This window comes from Labrus bergylta, chromosome 1 (assembly GCF_963930695.1).
Source record: "Labrus bergylta chromosome 1, fLabBer1.1, whole genome shotgun sequence".
Classification (NCBI taxonomy): domain Eukaryota; kingdom Metazoa; phylum Chordata; class Actinopteri; order Labriformes; family Labridae; genus Labrus; species Labrus bergylta.
Genome location: NC_089195.1, coordinates 24,975,777 through 24,994,233, shown reverse-complemented (window position 1 = coordinate 24,994,233; position 18,457 = coordinate 24,975,777). Strand labels below are relative to the sequence as shown.

General features: G+C 38.7%; 2 protein-coding genes across 4 annotated transcripts; both read left to right on the top strand.

Annotated features, from left to right (window-relative positions):
• Positions 1 to 135: 135 nt before the first annotated feature.
• sgms2a (sphingomyelin synthase 2a) lies at positions 136 to 12,124 on the top strand. Of its 2 annotated transcripts, none has more exons than XM_020628895.3 (6): positions 136 to 403; positions 6,539 to 7,042; positions 8,235 to 8,352; positions 9,715 to 9,868; positions 10,566 to 10,732; positions 11,357 to 12,124. In XM_020628895.3, exons 2-6 carry the CDS (start codon positions 6,594 to 6,596, stop codon positions 11,540 to 11,542), a joined length of 1,074 nt encoding a protein of 357 aa, XP_020484551.1. In that variant the 5' UTR covers positions 136 to 403; positions 6,539 to 6,593; the 3' UTR covers positions 11,543 to 12,124. The 2 variants fall into 2 exon arrangements, with proteins under 2 accessions (XP_020484551.1, XP_020484550.1); XM_020628894.3 differs by having other exon boundaries at positions 137 to 407.
• Positions 12,125 to 12,693: 569 nt separating this feature from the next.
• Positions 12,694 to 18,355, top strand: cyp2u1 (cytochrome P450, family 2, subfamily U, polypeptide 1). 2 transcript variants are annotated; one of them, XM_065957411.1, is made up of 5 exons: positions 12,694 to 13,252; positions 15,443 to 16,093; positions 16,652 to 16,813; positions 16,992 to 17,095; positions 17,193 to 17,332. In XM_065957411.1, the coding sequence occupies exons 1-4, from the start codon at positions 12,835 to 12,837 to the stop codon at positions 17,063 to 17,065; spliced, it is 1,305 nt and encodes a 434-aa protein (XP_065813483.1). In that variant the 5' UTR covers positions 12,694 to 12,834; the 3' UTR covers positions 17,066 to 17,095; positions 17,193 to 17,332. The 2 variants fall into 2 exon arrangements, with proteins under 2 accessions (XP_065813483.1, XP_020484540.2); XM_020628884.3 differs by having other exon boundaries at positions 12,696 to 13,252; positions 16,928 to 17,095; positions 17,193 to 18,355.
• The last annotated feature ends 102 nt before the right edge of the window (positions 18,356 to 18,457 follow it).

The window sequence follows — 18,457 nt, the reverse complement described above, 5'->3', positions numbered from 1 at the left end:
TAATATATAATATATAAATTAAACCTACCACCCACACATTCAAATATCCTGCTACTCCATCCAACTTGTTAAAAAGCGAATATCAGGACACTTTTTTTTTTTTTTTTTTTTTTTTATAGGCTATGAACCGAGTCACAGCAGTAGCAGTTACAGGGCGAAACTCGTGCTGATTACAGGACGGTGGCTCTGGATTAGAGGGGATGCGCGGCAGGAGGCAGGATGCGGATGGTGGATGGATCTGAGAACATACGCCAAGCAGCTGGGAGGAGCCCTCCCTCAAAAAGCGAGCGGCACTGAGTAACGTAGCAGTCCAGCCTGAGCAGAGCAGCGATCGAACAGCACGCAGAATCAGACACTCAAGGAACTGCAAGTACAGGAAGAGGCACCAGGAGGCCCGAGGAAGGCAGGTAGGATGCTATAATCAGTGCAACATGTGAATCTTTATATTTCTTTCTATTGCGTATGGTTTCTGATGTTGGAAAGATCCACTGTGGCACTAATGTGTGATCTGTCATAGAATAAAATCGCAGGAGTGTATTTTAATGGATATTCATGGCAATCAACTTTTTTTTTTTAAATCTGCCTTGCCTTGCTAATATATACAGGAATAAACTGAGATTCTTATTCTATTTCATTTGTAGCATGTAGGACCTTTTTTATATCCGCACAATACTAGCAAAAACAAAAGTTAGAGCAGGTGAATCAACAGACGTGATAGGGAAGATAAGGTAGCCTATGGTATAATAATATGAGTAATACACAGCATGTTATCAGGATAGTATAGGCACATTTTCAAATATGTAGCTCTTAAAATATTTAAAATTCAAAACATAATTTCAGATAGATTCCCAGTAAACAGTTGGGCTACTGTATGCTTGCTTGCTGTATGCTTGTGACACTTGCTGTTCCTTGTTTTAATGTCATTGTTATAATTCAGTTACCAGTTATGAACTGCTCTAGCTCTGACTGAAAACGAGAGGGCTTAATTACAGGGCATGGAAATGACCTGTTGCCCCACCCAGTAGTCTACGGCCTCATGTGGAACATGGTGGTTAAGCAGTGTGTGGGTTCACTGTGCTACACCCCAAAAGTAAACTTCAAAACCGGCTGCTCCACACACATCACATGGTCAGGACTGCACCAGCCTGTAATATATGGGAGGCATGGGAGACACCCAGTCCTTGAACCTGGCATTACTGTCAGAGTCCACCCCACATGTGGTTATGGCACCCAGAGGAGCAGGGTTGGCTCCATGTACAGTGCGGCTGTGTTGGCTTGTATGCTATAAAACTGGTTGTCTTTCCAGAAAGACATCCAAATTTATTCGCTCTGTCAACAAATGATATGTAAATTTGTGTGTTTGATTAACAGCTTTGCGCAAGGAACGGGTGTTCACGGTAGTCATGGGATACCACACAGGAAGTAAATATTATCGCTCGGTATTGTACGGTACTGTTATACTCATGCCACAGGTTTACTTTTTCTATTATCTTTATCCACCTTTTTACTATACTGCTATACCTCGCAACTTACACATACATTAACAGTCTACAGGAGCCAAATTTTACAATACCAGCACATATTTACTACTTATATTTATACTTTTCTACTTCTTATTGCCATCTTATGTCCACGTTTATAAGACTTCTCCACTATATTTAAAGGCAGACTACACATTATAGCTAATTATTGGTAAGAAAAATAGCTTAATTTTTATTACAGCTGAATTACCTTCAACAATAATACATTGCTTAGAAAATAAGGCATTAATCCTATAACAAAATACATTAAATAAAAAACAACCAGGAGCAATTTTTGGCCAATCTTTGGGTACATTTTGCTCAAAATTAATTGATGTGCCCTATAATGACTTTTGATGAAGTCTTTTTACGTTTAATCACTGCAGCCCTGCACTTTTTACTTACTTTAAAATTTGGAAATTCAGACACTACTGCAACAAATTACAGTCATCTTAAAATAGCATGCCATGCCATGCCAAGTGAGGCAAAAATAAATAATCAATTTATCTCAGCACCATTGAGGAGAGCTTTTATTTACCACTGTGCCTCAAACAGAAGTGGGCATAGTGGCTCAGCGATATACAAACTTGTGTCAGATTGTTTTCTCATATCCCCTTGGTAAGATTTTTAACTCTGCATTTTCAGCATCTGCCACTTACATAAAACATGTGGTAAACAAAAATAAAACCGTAAGATATTGTACTGCTGAACATGCAGTTTCAAGGCTTGATTTACAACAAGAACTTATTTTTACATGTGAAGCTATAGCTCCTCTCTGTAGTGTCACCAGTTGTGATAGGGCTGGGCCACCTCTGAAGTGACTTATTTTAAACCTTCCCTTTGATGAAACAGTCCACATGATGTGAAGAAGAAGATGAGTGGACAGCAATTATAGTAGCATGTTATTATGGAGGCCCCAAAATGGAGTCAAAGCCCTGGTAACCCTGGAGTAAAATACAGCCTTCCAGGCAACTGTGTGGCTTCTCTTGAAATAGCTTATGTGAGCAGATGCAGCCAACTTATCCATTACAGACTGTGACCATGTGGAATAGTTTTTTTTTTCTTCCAGTTTTCCATCACCACTCTCCCTGAAGAGAGCTGGGTACCCCGGCTGGTAGGAAAACACGGTGTATTGTACACTAGCGAGGAGGGGACTAGTGGAAAACATAGCCTAATGGAGACACTGTTGATCTCCCATGTAAAGTGTCACAGAGATCATTGGCAATAAAATATAGGACATAAAGACACTGATTGTAGGTTTTTAAGATGAAAAAAATCAACTGAATCCCAGAGGTTACTTTGCTGTTACAGTTATTTTAGACAGTAAAGTCAATGTGGAAAAAATCAAATATGCCCATGATAGGTAGAAAATCACAGAAACAAGAGACCGACCCCACCAGGAAAGGGCGGCTTGACTGCTAAAACCTTTGTTTTAGTTGTTTCTATTTAATTCTCTGTTAATTGGGTGATTGCTGTATTGTTATTTTATTTTCATGCTTTTAATGGGATTTTATTGTTGTGTATTTTTACTGTTTGGATTTTTATATTATGTAAAGCCCTTTAGCGCTTTATAAATAAACTTTATTGTTATTATTATTATTTTAACAACCCTAGATATATTTGAACTTTCTGATTTCAACCACAAAGACTTTTTATCATCTTGTCCCCATGGCAACAAGTTAACTTGGTTCCTGTTGAGCATGACCACAACCTTTCAGACACCTCAGTTAGGTAATGGAGAAACTGAAAGTTCATTCTAGGCATTTCAAATTGTACTTTAAACAAAAATCCCAATACAAGGTGCACTTAGAGCTTTTCTTTGGCTTCCACTTTTTTTGCACTGCCTTTCTTTGTCAGATAATCTTTCAGCCAACACTACCAAGAAGGTTAAAGGGCGATGTCTATGAAATCACCACTGCCATTGAACTTGAATGTTTGCACAACAGAGCTGAAGAGATGGACATTGATGCTAATCGAGGCTGAACAGGCCAAATATGAAACAAGCCTCTAAGAATGATTCTGTCAAGTTGAATCAAGAGGAGGAGAAAGACGAGATTGCAATTATCATGTTAACTTGTCAGTCAACTTGTTTGATAATATTAGAATGATGTTAAGTTGGGTAAAGATTTAAACTCTGCAGCAGATAAAAACATACATTTTCACTGAGGAAACAGTTGTGTGTTTCAAATGAGCGCCTATAACATGGTGGCTAGTCTACCTTATGTTTTGACTCTTTTGTCAAACTTGCCAGAACACTCTTGGAAAAGACATTGTTATTCTCAACAAGTTTTTTTCTGGTTAAATAAAGGATAAATAAAATTAAAAGATTTAAACAAATGTTTTCAATGTGAAGTTGCTCGTAAAGTCTAGAAGTGGAGGAAAGATTCCAGTTCTTGTGATTCACTTTTAGCTCTTTTTTTTTTTATTTTTGGGCTTTTTGTGCCTTTAATGGATAGATAAGACAGTGGATAGAGTCGGAAATCAGGGAGAGAGAGTGGTTAATGACATGCGGGAAAGAGGCCACAGGTGGGATGTGAACCTGTGGCCGCCCGCTTGAGACGACAGCCTCCATGCATGGGGCACGCGCACTAACCACTGCGCCACCAGCTCCCCCACTTTTAGCTGAGAGATGCTGAAAATGATGTTTTCATCGATGGAAGTGCCAGATCAGCAGACAATCACGAGACACTTGGGTATTTTGGAAAGCAAAAATAAACCACATATGTGTGTCCTTAAGGTAGGTTATTAGGAATACTCAATACTGTGATGATAGCTTTAGTATTTCACAGAGTTTTATAGCAACTTTTTGACCAAAGGTTCCCTAAACTTTTAGTTCCAGGGACTTTGATTTAAGCAATAAAAGGTTCCTGTGGCCCATTGTTGTCAGCATTTCCACAGCTGACTGGAGTCCCAGGAAGATTGTTCAAATCAGGCTGTATTGCACAGGGATTCATTGATTAACAATGGGAAGGAGACAGACAAGTGCTGGTAGAAATGCTTACTCAGAATGCCCCAAATGCTCAACTTAAAGTAGAGGAGTCAGATTTGAATGAATGCAATGAATTTCAAAGAGAAAGACTAATACTGAAAAAAATATTTTTTTTTTTAATAAGAAATTGAAACTTTAGAACAAAACAATCATTTCTGCTGTTGATAAGAAAAGTAGGTTTCTACCTGTACATACCTGTTATGATGTGTCACCAGTCACTGTTTTTATTTTTTATTTTTTATTTTTTTAGGCATAAATTACATTCTCAACATAGTCGATCTCTCTGTTGTTAAAGTGCAAATCATTTTAGTCTGATCTGTTTGATATACAAAAAAGTATTTATTTCAAGAACACAAAGGATGCATTCAGAATTTCTTAAACTCATGCTCAAAGACTTGGACTAGAAATAAAGAGGCAGCATAAATGTCCTTGACGTCACTAACCACAGAGCTGAAACATAATCTCGGTCCACGGCCTTGTATTTGGCTAATATTGTTTGTCTCCTCTTGTTGATCTTGTTTATCATCTTGCTGAGTCTGAATATACCTAATGACCCCTGTAGCTCCCCTTAAGTCTGTCTGACTCTGTCTTCTATAGCCATCTATCAGTTGAATTACAGAGGCTGAATCTGCTCATGGTTAGTCAGAGGCCATTCTACTATCATAAGCCTCTCTCTACTGTAATAATATTTTCCCAACAATTGATTCTGCGGAAACCGATCCTGTCAGCAGCTCTCTTGGTTGCGGCCAAACTCTATTTCTATCCCACCCTCTATACTAATGCCAGGTTTGCCTTCTCCATGCAAGCAAACATACCATTCTGTATGTATCCCATTTGACATTTATCGTGATGCATTTCAGTGCTGATGGCGGTATCCTCGAATCCATTAATGGAGCTGTTAGAAGCCTTTTAGTCATGAAAGAATGAAAATGGTCATCGCCGTAGTGCTCTCTCAGGCCATTAACTGGAAAGAGCTCAACAACAAACATTGCACTAAAGTTCACTTCCAAGTTTCTGTTGTTGTCTTCAGGGTATCATTACTAATTATTTACCTTTGCAGAAACCCATCTATTTTTTTTTTTTTTGTATGAAAATAAGCTAACTTAGCTTGGTATATGTTTAGCTTACGTTTGGTTAGTTTTTTCTTTGGTTTATGTATTCATTTGTTAAAGAGAAAAACCGTCACCACAGAGTCCACTTAGTAGATGCAGATTTTAATTTGTATCACATGATCTTCTTCTGCAATTGGAATCTTCCATGTTTTATGGACCACAAAAAGCCACCATTGACAGCAAGTTTTCAAAGTGCTAGGAACCTTTTTTTCTCCTTGGAAATACCAACACAACTCAGCACTACATCTGCATTTGAATGTGCTGGGATTTATTGAAAGCTCTAAAACAGCTACTAAATGAGTGCTGGTGATGGTGTTTACATCAGCTTCAATATCCTTTGTGGATAATGTACAGTCTTATTGGTTATCTTGAATTTTGTGGATTTATTTGGCTTTAGTACAGCATTTACCCTTTATAATGGAAGATTCATCTGTTGCTACACATACTGTTTGTCCATAAAAATCTGCTGTGACCATGGCAGCAGTTTGTTAAGGACAAAGTCTGTGTGGTGGAAACACTTTGGAGGGCCCAAAATAAGAGTCTGGCTGAATGTCCAAACAAAAAACTGTCATGGTTGTTCTGGTGAGTGTCCAGGGAAAGGAAAAAATAACACACAGTGTTAAATCATCAAACCCCGTTTAGGCTACAAATAGCTCTTCCTCCTAAAATGGACCATTCGACCAGTGGCATCAAGGACTTTGTATTGATAAAAGCTCAATCTCTAGGATAAAGAAGGGGGGGAAACCAAATTAAATGATAGTTTATCTCCTCCTGCTTCTCATATTGATTTGGCACTCTTAATGCATCCAAGCAGTACCTGTTTGTGTGTTCTATCTTGTACAAATTCCAATACCACAAATGTACTTTACAAATCCAAGAGTTTTTCCATTTCTAAACTTGTCTTCCTCTCCTGGCAGCTAAAAGGCCTAAACCCAGAGGAGTGGTGTCTGTGGATGGACAGTGCAGGCACCAATGGCTTCGCAGGAGCTTGTAAATGCGAGGGACTCTTCCACTGACAATCTGAACCCAAAAATGGAGGGCGGTGCTGTCCCCAGCAGCAGTAAAATCTGTCCTGTCCACACCCCAGGTGGAGAGGACGCAAAGAGGGGCTTTCGAAAAGGCATAGGGAGGCATAATGACTACGTGAAAATCTCTGTGCCAGACTCCATAGTCAATCGTCTGCCCATGGAGTGGTGGAAGACAGTGATTGCCTTCTTCTATGCTGGCTTTAACTTGGTCCTGACCACGGTCGTCATCACAATAGTCCATGAGCGGGTCCCACCCAAAGAGAGCAGCCCGCCTCTTCCTGATAAGTTCTTTGACTATATCGACAGGGTCAACTGGGCCTTTACTGTGACTGAGATCAACGGTATGGTGCTGCTGGCCATCTGGCTGATCCAGTTGTTCTTCTTCAGATACAAGTAAGAACCTTAGGCACTGATTCTTGCACATGTAGTTTTCTTTCAGCTTTAGAGGCAGAATTTATTCATTTTTATGATTTGTTTAAAATAAAAATACACACTCTTGTATAGGAAGTGTCTGCCATTATAAAAAAAAAACCTAAACGTTTGACTGCAGAAAGAGTAGTGTTCTTGTTTTTTCTTTACGTGTGGTTTTGTGTTTTAACCTGTAAATACCTCTTCCTGTTTTTTCAGGAACTGCGTTATGTTCAAGTTTTCCCCCACTATTCTACATGAATATTTACAGCCGTATTTATTTTGTGGATCTGCCAAACACAAAAAACAGATTATTCTGTGATCTACAGTATATATGAGAGATTATATAATATTTCTGTTGGAATAAGGATATGGAAACAAACATCCGACCACAAAATGGGCACAGCAATTTGAGCAAAATCAAAAGTACCGTTTTTAACCTTGTTCCATGGAGGACATATGTTATAATTACTGAGCCTGGTTGATGAAAATCAATTTGACCATTTGGAAAGGATCAACATTTCCACACTAAAAAAAAAACAGATCAACAGAGCATTTTATTTATTCAATTTATTCTGTGATGACAGGTAATTTCTGGTAATTTTGTCGATATCTCATTTTATTTATTTAGTTATCCCAACATTACAACACTTCCTTTGATAACGAGTTACATCAGTTGATTTTTTCTCGAGATCTCAACTTATTTTTCCTGTTGTGTAAAACAAAGGTGGTTTTCCCATTATAACCGCTTAATTTATTTAATTATCCTGCGGTAACACTGTTTACTTTCTTATGATAATGGGGTAATTAGCTGGTCATCTAGTTAACACAACAATAGGCTTGTCACTGTGACCAGACCACGACATGCCGTGCTCCCATTGCCAACACTAATGTGCTATAAGTATAAAATTAAGCCTATTTCTGTGTTTGTTTTGTGCTTTTGCAACTCTGGGGATATGAGATAAATCATTTGAGCTGTTGCGGAAAACAACCGCTAATTAGTGGTTATCATGTAAAAAACAGAGAACATAAAATGTATGGATGCATGTCCGTTTAGGGCTAACATACATCAAACAGTCCAAAACAGTCTTCAGACTATTATATGTGTCAAATGATAAGGAATACTACACATTCATGAGACCAAAGCAACTTTTGTTCTCATATTGTGTCTTCGCAGGTCAATAGCATGCAGGCGGTTCTTCTTCCTCATTGGCACGCTGTACTTGTACCGCTGTGTCACTATGTACATCACCACCTTGCCTGTACCTGGTGTGCACATGACTTGTGCTCCTAAGGTGAGTAACATGCAAACATCAGAGGCGGCATCAGCTGTTGTTGCTCAGCCGTGTTGTACTCTCGTTCACCCTCTGGGACTCATTGTGCACAACCATGCAAGAGAAGCAACTATAAAAAAAAAAAAAGCCATTTTGACTTCAACTGCCTCAGGACACCAACAATATTGAAGTGCTTCAGTGTTTTGAAAAACATGTGCTCTCAGGCAGTTGTTTGCTGCGTTGTGTTGTGCAACGAGTGAGAGGTCATAAAGTAGATCAGTACCATAGGTTCTGAAAATGATTTAGTGTATGAAAGCCTTTTGCTGCTAGTTACATTCAGAAATGTGACTCAAAGAAGTGAGTTACCATCAATAGCTTAAGCAACAAGCACAAGATAAGATTCATGTGTAATTTATGATACAGTATCTTTTATTTCCTTCAAGTTCCTTCTTTTTTACTGCACATTCCCGTCCCTTTCATTACCATGTCCATATATAGTCGCATAGTTAAAAAGCCTGACTGAAAAAAGAACGGAATGGTTTATCATGTTGAGAAACAGGTTTTTTTGCTTCCTTACAAATGTTATACGAGAGGATTGGAACATCTCTTACGTATATAAGGTACATTTCAAGCTATAGCCACTCAGCTCAGCATAATTACTGGAAACAGTTGAACGCAGCCTGGCTCTATCCACATAATGTACTATAATGATATCTTATTTCTTTAATCCACACAGTTGACAGATTGCAATGTTCCTGAACCTCACTATCCGTCAGGTTCAGTCACGATCTTGTCATTGCTTTGAGGTTGCCATGTGCTGGTTGTGGTGACCCTTTAAATTTCCATTTATTCCCATACATGTTTTATTATCTTTAAGGCCTAATCGTTAGGCATAACCAGAAAAGTATTAAAGTATAAGCGTGGCGCTACACTGGGGCTAGGGGGCGCTATAGCCCCATCCCAAATCTGTCTAGCCCCGGTTAAGCCCCCTCACGAATGTTTGCTTTTATTTGAAAAAAAGGAGAGAACTTAAAAAGTAACTATGAATCGACTATTAATTGCACCCCGACATATTAGTCAAGCTCCCCCTCCTCATCGGGAGAAATTTAAAAAATCCTGCCGCCGTCTTTGTATTTATCTAGCAAAAATGAAAGAATAATTATCTAATTATCTATTTGCTTTTTAGGCAAAACAACGATCTTATGATGTAATGTGTTTTTTTCTCTGCAAACTTGTAATGAACATTGTTCTGACATAACAGAAAACAATATTCAAAAATTACCTGATCATTGAAAATAATCCTAAACTGCTGGCCTCATGTTGTTGCTGATCCTGTGTTGATCTATTTATCCCTCTCTTTGTCCACTTCCTGTTCGCTATTAGCTCCATGGAGACTCCCAGGCAAAGATCCAGCGAATCCTGCGTCTGGTCTCAGGCGGAGGTCTGTCCATTACGAGCTCCCATCTCTTGTGTGGAGACTTCCTGTACAGTGGACACACGGTGATGCTTACTCTCACCTACCTGTTCATCAAGGAGTGTAAGTACTACTCAGGGAATTTGTTGTTTGTTTGTCTATATGGAACATCTTATGTGAGTTTCATTAATCTTGTATGAACACGTGGACCTCCTGGAGTCTAATAGGATACAAACGTGACATGTGGTGCAACTATTACAGATTTATATTAGCTTTCAAGGTTTTTGTGTCATATCTTTCCAAATATGTTCACAGCAGTTAAGAAAATGTTGAAGTACAAAGTCAGATGTTTTTAATCTAGTCAAATTCAAATTCAACATTTGGTCAATTTAAAGGCTTAAGCTTCTTTTGCTACCATATTATTTTGTGTTATACCAAAGATGTCAACAATGCTGTCCACCATGCTGTATAAATTAACTGTTTCAACACATTTTAAAGTTTACAACCTTCCTTATAGGATTTCCTATCCAGGCTTTTGATATTAGATAACATAAATGTGTGTGCAGGATATAATAAAGCTGCACAAGAAATGTGTTTTTTGAACATGAAAATGTATGCTGTAAAGAGGAAATATAACAAGATGTCCAATAGTTTAATTTTCACATACTATATGCTATCTACTGAGGACTGCTCCTTTGCTTGTGTTGCAGAAAATCCATCTTTTCTTGTCACATTGCACTGAAATCAAACACAGCCTCAAATGGATGTTGTCATAAATCTTACCAACACTCTTATCCTTCCTTTCCTCTTTTCTTTGAAGACTCGCCGCGATCATTTTGGTGGTATCATCTCATGTGCTGGCTGCTGAGTGCTGTGGGTGTGGTGTGCATCCTGGTGGCACATGAGCACTACAGTGTGGATGTGGTCGTGGCCTATTTCATCACCTCCCGCCTGTTCTGGTGGTACCACACTATGGCCAACTTACAGGTTTGAACACTGGTTGACTGTGTGTGTGTGTGTTTGCTGATCTAGTTTCACATAGCTGTATTTTCTTAACAATGTTTACTTTAAGTGTAGCAGTTAAGTTTATGTTAAAGAAAAGGGCATATGTAATACAATAATCACAGTAATGAAATCTTAAAGACAGTGTGTTAGACCTTCACTTCAACCTGTCAGGATGAGGCTTTTCAAACACAGTGAATTACCCCCCTCTACTGGCCAAAATTTAGACAACAGTTAATACAATGTTTGGTGACAAGAATTTTTTTAAATGGTAAGTTTAATTATTATATTGTAATTGTATGGTTAACATGTTAAACACTAAAGCTTTAACTTAAGAAAGGGCTTTAAATGCTGGTCTTGAATGCTGATTTAAGTTGAAATTTGATGTTGTTTTTTAATCCCTCTATTAATATTATTTTATATCAAAGATATATTGTCCCACCTTGAAAAAGGTTGACACATTTTTAAATGGTGGTCTTTTTAAATTAATGGTCTGTTACACATGTTTTTCTGTTTGTCTGTTTGTATACCCTCTGAGGAATTATTGAATAAACAATCAACACCATTAATGCTTTTATTCTAAATGAATCGCTTTTACTTTCCTTGCAGACTCTGAAGTGCTCGCCCAACAACTACCTCACCAACACCTGGTGGAACCCGCTGTTCAACTTTCTGGAGAGGAACGTCCAAACTTCTGTGCCGTGCTCGTACAGCTGGCCCATCACCTGGCCTCCTGCCTGCCTTAAGAACCCCTGTAAGAAGTACTCCATGGTACAGAGCACACGAGAGGAGTGATCTGGCCCTGATACCCCTGCAGTGTTTCCTGATAATCCACAGACGTTGTATTCCTTCATTTAGTCTTACCAAATGGACAGCAGCATAATGGTACCAAAAATGAATTGCTATGAGAGAAATTTTTCTGCAAAACGTGTCAAGAAAGGTCAACGTGAAGTCTCTGTGTGTTCTTCATATATGTCATTTATTTATAAGATAAGAGTCCTGCAAAGTCATCTTTGTTTTTTGTACCAAGTATTTAAGTCAGCTAGTGATGGACAGTTTGTTGCAAATGTATTGTAGGTTCATTAAAGTATATTTGCAACACTTGTTTTTAGATCTGCTGCCATAACTAATTGGTATGTGTTGACAGGTTTTACCTCATTATGATTTCAATATGCTCAAATCACAAGGTGCCTTAGGGAGTATTCAGTGTCAGTATATGTTACAAAACTGCCATCACCAGCTTAGCATTTGTTTTTGTTTTCTATGAGTTTTTTTATATAATGAATATTGTAATAATATTATTAGCCTCGAGTATGTACTATATATTCAAGCTGTAGTCAAACATTGTGAATAAGTATTAAAATGTCCTCATGCTGATGCCTCTGTGTTTTTTTTTTCATTTAATGTAATAACCTGTCAAATACAAGTGAATGTTTAAGACAGAATATTTTAGTTTTATATGGATGCCTGCAACATAACAGCAATTCATTTTCACAAGTCACAAGTACATTTTTTTTTTAATAATTCTTAAAATGTATGAAAATATAGCTTAAGCCTTAGGCAAATGTATGCATAGCCTACAGCGTTTTTGTGTCTATGATGTCAACAAATAACCTCATAGAAATTTCACAGCTGCAACATATTGATAAGGTAGCAAATAACCTAGTTTCATTCAAAGAAAGATCGAAAGATTTAACCATCATTATAGTTGTCACGTTTGCAAAATAAACCTCTTTAGGAAGCAATGCAATGTATCCTACCTTTAAAAATAAAAATATATAAATTCAATTTATTTAGAATGTCAAATACTTACATTGTAGCAAAAAAGCAACATGGGAGAGGAGCCTGTCGCTTTAAGTCTGAAATGCACCAATCACAGCGCGTCGAGGTGCTCAGCTGTCGGCCAATCGAAATCCAATAACGGTACCACATTGTCACGTGCGGTTTCACAACAACAACACAGGAAGAGTGTGCGCTGATGTGAAGCTCTTATAACCGGTCTGAAGGTTTTGGTGGCATCTTTATAATAGTCAACAAATGGGATAGAAACAGCAGCTCACCGACTTTGGTTTATTTGCTTTGACACTATGATGTCGCTACCACACTCTTTCAGCTCCGTGTTGTCAAATGTCAACATTTTAGCTTTCACAGTGTTCTTCATAGTGTACTGTTTAGTTCGTTTTTATCAGAAACGACGACACCTCTCAAATATTCCACCAGGTCCGAAGCCGTGGCCTCTTGTGGGTAACTTCGGCGGCTTCCTCATCCCGTCTTTCATCCAGAGGAGGTTTGGACAAGAGTCAGCCAGCAGTGACAAAAGCCCGGTGGCTGCTTTAACGGAACTAAACAAGCTTTACGGCAACATCTACAGCCTGTTTGTAGGGAGTCAGCTGCACGTTGTGCTTAATGGCTATGATGTGATCAGGGATGCTTTCTCAAATCACCCCGAGGTGTTCTCGGACAGACCCGACATCCCTGCGATATCAATCATGACCAAACGCAAAGGTAGGCATTTTCTGTGTGCATTAAAGAACCATTACAACTCATTTCACTGTGACTTAACAGAACGGATAAAGCCAAAAGAAGATATTGTTTTCACTTAGGTGAACCCAGCAAAACGAATACAGCCCCCAAGAAGCCCAGCAATATGTTTAGTTCAGTGGTGTTTATTGATAGTAGAGGAACTTGGGGACCCTAAAAGTTGAGATACCCCTACCCGAGGTAGAACAAAGCACAACCATATATTTTTTCACAACTTGAACATGTCTAGTTTATGAAAACGGATGGTTGTATAAAAATATTTTACTGCAAAATAACCTTTTTTGGATGTTTTATGCATCTTACCAAAAAACGAAAATAGGTCAAATTAGGCCTTTTTAGCCTTATCACATGTATCTCTGGGAATCAGAATCAGAATTTCACCAAATTTGGACAGGATGTTCACAGATAGTTATTAGTTTCAATTATGCAAAGTTTTTATCAATACCATTTTCAATTTTTGAATTTTTCACACTTAAACACACATGTAGTTTAGGCGGCAATTGGAAATTGAAACAAAAATTCAAAAGGTATGTATATGAAAGTCTGTCATTTTTTAAGCAAGTACACCAAACATTAAAATATGTTATTTGTATCTTCGTTAGACTGTTATCTCAACTTAAAAGCAAGTTATTTGACTTTTCACTTGACCCTATGCTGTCACCAGCCCCTAACAGGAAACTAGTGCAGCCAGGATTTCAGGGCGACCTGGTACAATGGGGCCCTGTGGATGTGTGTGTGGGAGGAGGTGGCCACAAACAATAGATTAAGACTTAACAACAAGACACAATAGAATTGTATTCTGTAATATAGTCTAAAGAGCTCCTGATGAAATCAAAACAACTCGTGTGCCGTCAAACAAAAGGGATTCCTGCTAATCATAGCAATAAAGTGGCTTCATAAGGTTGCCCCATATCGTGTATTATTGTTGTATGATCCAATTGCGTAACGAAAAGTGCAGGAAGCGTTTATATCTCTGTTTATATTGAAGGAGAAAAAAAAAATGGGAAAAAGAGAATACAGACAGTAATCAAGGCGGAGGAATGTGTTTCCTCTTTGAATCACTTGATTAACATCTGACATCCTGAAAAAAAAAAAAGACTAATCCCAAAAACAAGACAAAACCATCCTCAGTCACACGCAGTCTGCGGCTGGTTATCAACTGTGACGATTGTTGTTCACAGCTGTATTATTAAAGGATGTACTTATATGAGACGTGAATGTTTTCCAGCTTTCAAGCAATCACTGAATGTTTTACTTGGTTTACTTGAAGGGGTTGTGTCCTCCTGTTACAGAGGACTGTTTCTTATGTAACATGAGTGTGTCTGTTCACGTTATTTTCATGCCTGTATACAACGAAAGAGACCAAGGTCGATGGTTGGCATTTGTCACAAAGCTGCACTTAGTGTGAGTGTAAACTGTCACACATGCTGTTGTAACCTTTAGTGGCGGCAGAAGATGGCTGTTCACAAATGAGTCTAGTTCTGCTCGAGGCTTCTGTCTATGAAGAGGAGAAGGACATTTTCCATGCAACTGTTGCCAAGTGCTTGCTGATTGCTGACTAACTGTGGGTCTCTGTAAATTATCAAACACAAGTACAGCTTAGATCGGCTACTAAAAGTGTCATGGGATAACTTTTGTTGTGACTATGAATTAAGATGATTAACTGATGGATTAAGAGAGGCTCATTTTACTAACAGCGGGGATATTCATTAAAGAGCTAAAAGTAACACCCTTGATTTGACAGATTTAAAAGTGTCATGGTTACAACTGGCAGAGATAAAATTGAGAGGTTTGATGGACAGAGTAAGTAGGCTATATGTCCAAGAACACAGGTAGCTCACCTGGTTAAGACACGAGAGCTCTAACACCAGTCATTTCTCTTCCTCTTGCTACATGCCATCCCCTGTCTGTCTTCGTCCTTTTACCATCTGACATAAAGGTGGCATTAAATATTTTTTACCCACTTTAAGGACAGCATTGCCAGTAGCGTTTGGGTAGGATCATTACAGATAGCCTGCTGTGAAGTTTTTCTTTGCAATTATGTTACATGTGGCAGTCCTAAAGATAAGATTTAACAGTGACTAAATGAACCATGGACTAAGTGTTTTCTTTGCTAAACCTGAGTTGAATGCATCCCTTTCTGTTTCAATTTAGGAATAGTCTTCGCTCCTTATGGGCCCGTGTGGAAGAAGCAGCGCAAGTTCTGTCACGCCACACTCCGAAAGTTCGGCCTGGGGAAGTTGAGCTTGGAGCCTTGCATCGTGCAGGGCCTGGACACCATCAAAGCTGAGCTGCTGAGACTGAACGAGGAGTCTGATGGTGCCGGTGTGGACCCGGCCCCGCTGATCAGCCACGCTGTGTCAAATGTTATATGCTCTCTAATCCTGGGCCAGCGCTTCCACCACGAAGACCTCGAGTTTCGCGGCATGCTGGACCTGATGGATAGAGGGCTGGAAATCTGTGTGAACAGCCCCGCTGTCCTCATCAACGTCTTTCCACTGCTGTACTATTTGCCTTTTGGGGTCTTTAAAGAGTTACGGCAGGTGGAAGGAGACATGACAGCGTTTCTTAAGAGGTTTATTGCGACACACAGAGAAACATTAGATCCTAAAAACCCCAGGGATCTGACAGACATGTACCTGATCGAGATGTTGGCTCAGCAGGCTGCTGGAAACCTGGATAGCAGTTTCACTGAAGATTATCTCTTTTATATAATCGGAGATCTCTTCATCGCTGGCACTGACACCACAGCTAACTCCGTTCTGTGGGTTCTACTCTACTTGGTCTTAAACACTGATATCCAAGGTAAACGTAAGCAGCAGGCTGTTCAGTCCATGATTTTGCAGACTGCATACATGCTCTTGTCATACTTATTAGCACCTGTGTGCTTGAAAAGAAAATGACCATCACAATGACATCTAGGAGAAGCTTTGGTAATATGATCTGTATTTTCTGAATGTAAAATATAATTTAAGATTCACAGCATCGTAGAGTTTCAGAGTTGATCATTTAGATACTGACGTGGGGGATTTATTTTGAACTGAAAGTGAAATGTTTTCAGGCTCATAAACCATGGGGCCAGTTTTTTTTTTTTTTAGATAAGTAAAAAAAGGAATTGGAAATCTTCTGAGAGAACCCACAGCTATAACACTTCCTGGTTTTTGGACATCAAAATGTCTGTAACGATGATGCTTTTAACCACTTCTTCACTTGTTTCACAACTTCACTTACACTACCGCTTTCTTGTGCTCTGAAGATATTTTGATCTGCTTTTGCTGTGCTTATTTGTGGAGGTGAAGACTTAATTGATCATGCAGAAACTACCAGCTCAAGGTTGCTTTGCTTCCTCTGTTTTGATTTCAGACAGAGTCCAGGCAGAGATCGACAAAGTGGTGGGCACACGTCGGGTCCCATCTTTGACTGATAAGGGAAGTTTACCTTTTACTGAAGCCACCATCATGGAGGTGCAGAGATTGGCTGTAGTGGTTCCTCTCGGGATTCCTCACATGGCCTCAGAGACAACAGGTACACTGAAAAATGTGACCCTTCATTTTTCAAGTGTTAGATGATATATTTACATTTAAGCATTTAAGCTTCAGTGGTGAAGGCATTTTATGATATGTTTTCCCTCCCGTTCAGAGTTTAGAGGCTACAGTATTCCCAAAGGAACTGTTGTTGTGCCCAACCTGTGGTCTGTCCACAGAGATCCCACTGTGTGGGACGATCCAGACACTTTCAACCCAGACCGCTTCTTGGATGATGACGGAAATTTGCTAAGGAGGGAGTACTTTATACCATTTGGAATTGGTATGCCATTCCTCACTAATAGTGGTTTATTAACAGAGCCATTGATTCTATAAATCAAGTAATCGCTGATTAACTGATGTACTCCTGTTTCCTTCAGGACGCAGAGTGTGCATGGGTGAACAGCTGGCAAAGATGGAGATGTTCCTGACTGTTACCAGCTTACTGCAGGCCTTCAAATTCAGACTCCCAGAGGGAACGCCTCAGCCTACACTGCGTGGTCGATTCGGCCTGACGCTGGCTCCCTGCTCATACACTGTGTGTGTAATACCACGTAGCTGAAACAGTGAAAGCCTTGGTTTTAACAGAGATATTCTCTGACTTTGTGCTATGTAAATCTTTCCAGAAGTGCAAAGATGTTTTCAAAGGTCTCCTGGAGAGAGTATTTAGTCTGTGGACAATATGCATTATTATTCTAATGCATATTGTGGCTGCACATTATATTTCATTTTTAATATTGTTTTATTTTCTTGGTTTATTTGGCATCTAACCCTAACCCTAACCCTATACATGGAGAACTGAATAACAATTTTACAATGCACTGCACCACAGCATTTATAGCTAATGCTCATTTCCAATGCCTGTCCCTGAAAAGGCCTTCAATATAAAATACATAACATGATAAAAAATATATGTAGAACATGCTTACTGATCTACACACCCACATAGATGTAAAGTTAATTCATATATACACATACCTTCCAACCCCCACCCCTCCCACTAACACAATACCTACACTCAATTTCATTTTAAAATGTTGGCAACTCAGATGGTTTGTTTTAAGGTTGGTATCAATTAATTTATGAATATTGAAGCAATCCTTCAGTCCAAAACATTTCAAAATATGTATCAGAGATGGCTGCAATCCGAAGCAGTAGCTTATAGTGGGTATTAAATGTGTGATGCGTTTAAGAAACTCATACCAGCAGACGTTTATTTGAATAATAACTTGATAATCAAGTGATGATTAGTTTAGTCATGTACACATTTCTGTTGATAATTAATGTTTATGAGCCACTTAAAATAAAGGTCAGTATTAAATGCCAGAAGGGATTTTCATGTAGTGTTATATAAATATGTATTATAGTTTGTAACTCCCCCCACACATTATCTGATTATGACATGTCTAATATCAGGGCATTATGTGAAGACACATTTCGGCTTTTCGGCCCAAGAGTGTAAATATATATATTTCCTTACAGACTTACAGACATGGGTGATTTTCTGACAGCATTTCAATAAAAACGTTATTCTAATAATAAATACCTCAACTTATCTTGTATAAATGCATGTTGTTGTTTTCTTTTTAACACGAACACTTAACCTACACACTTAATACTTTTGAGTGTTAGGTTGTTGTTATTT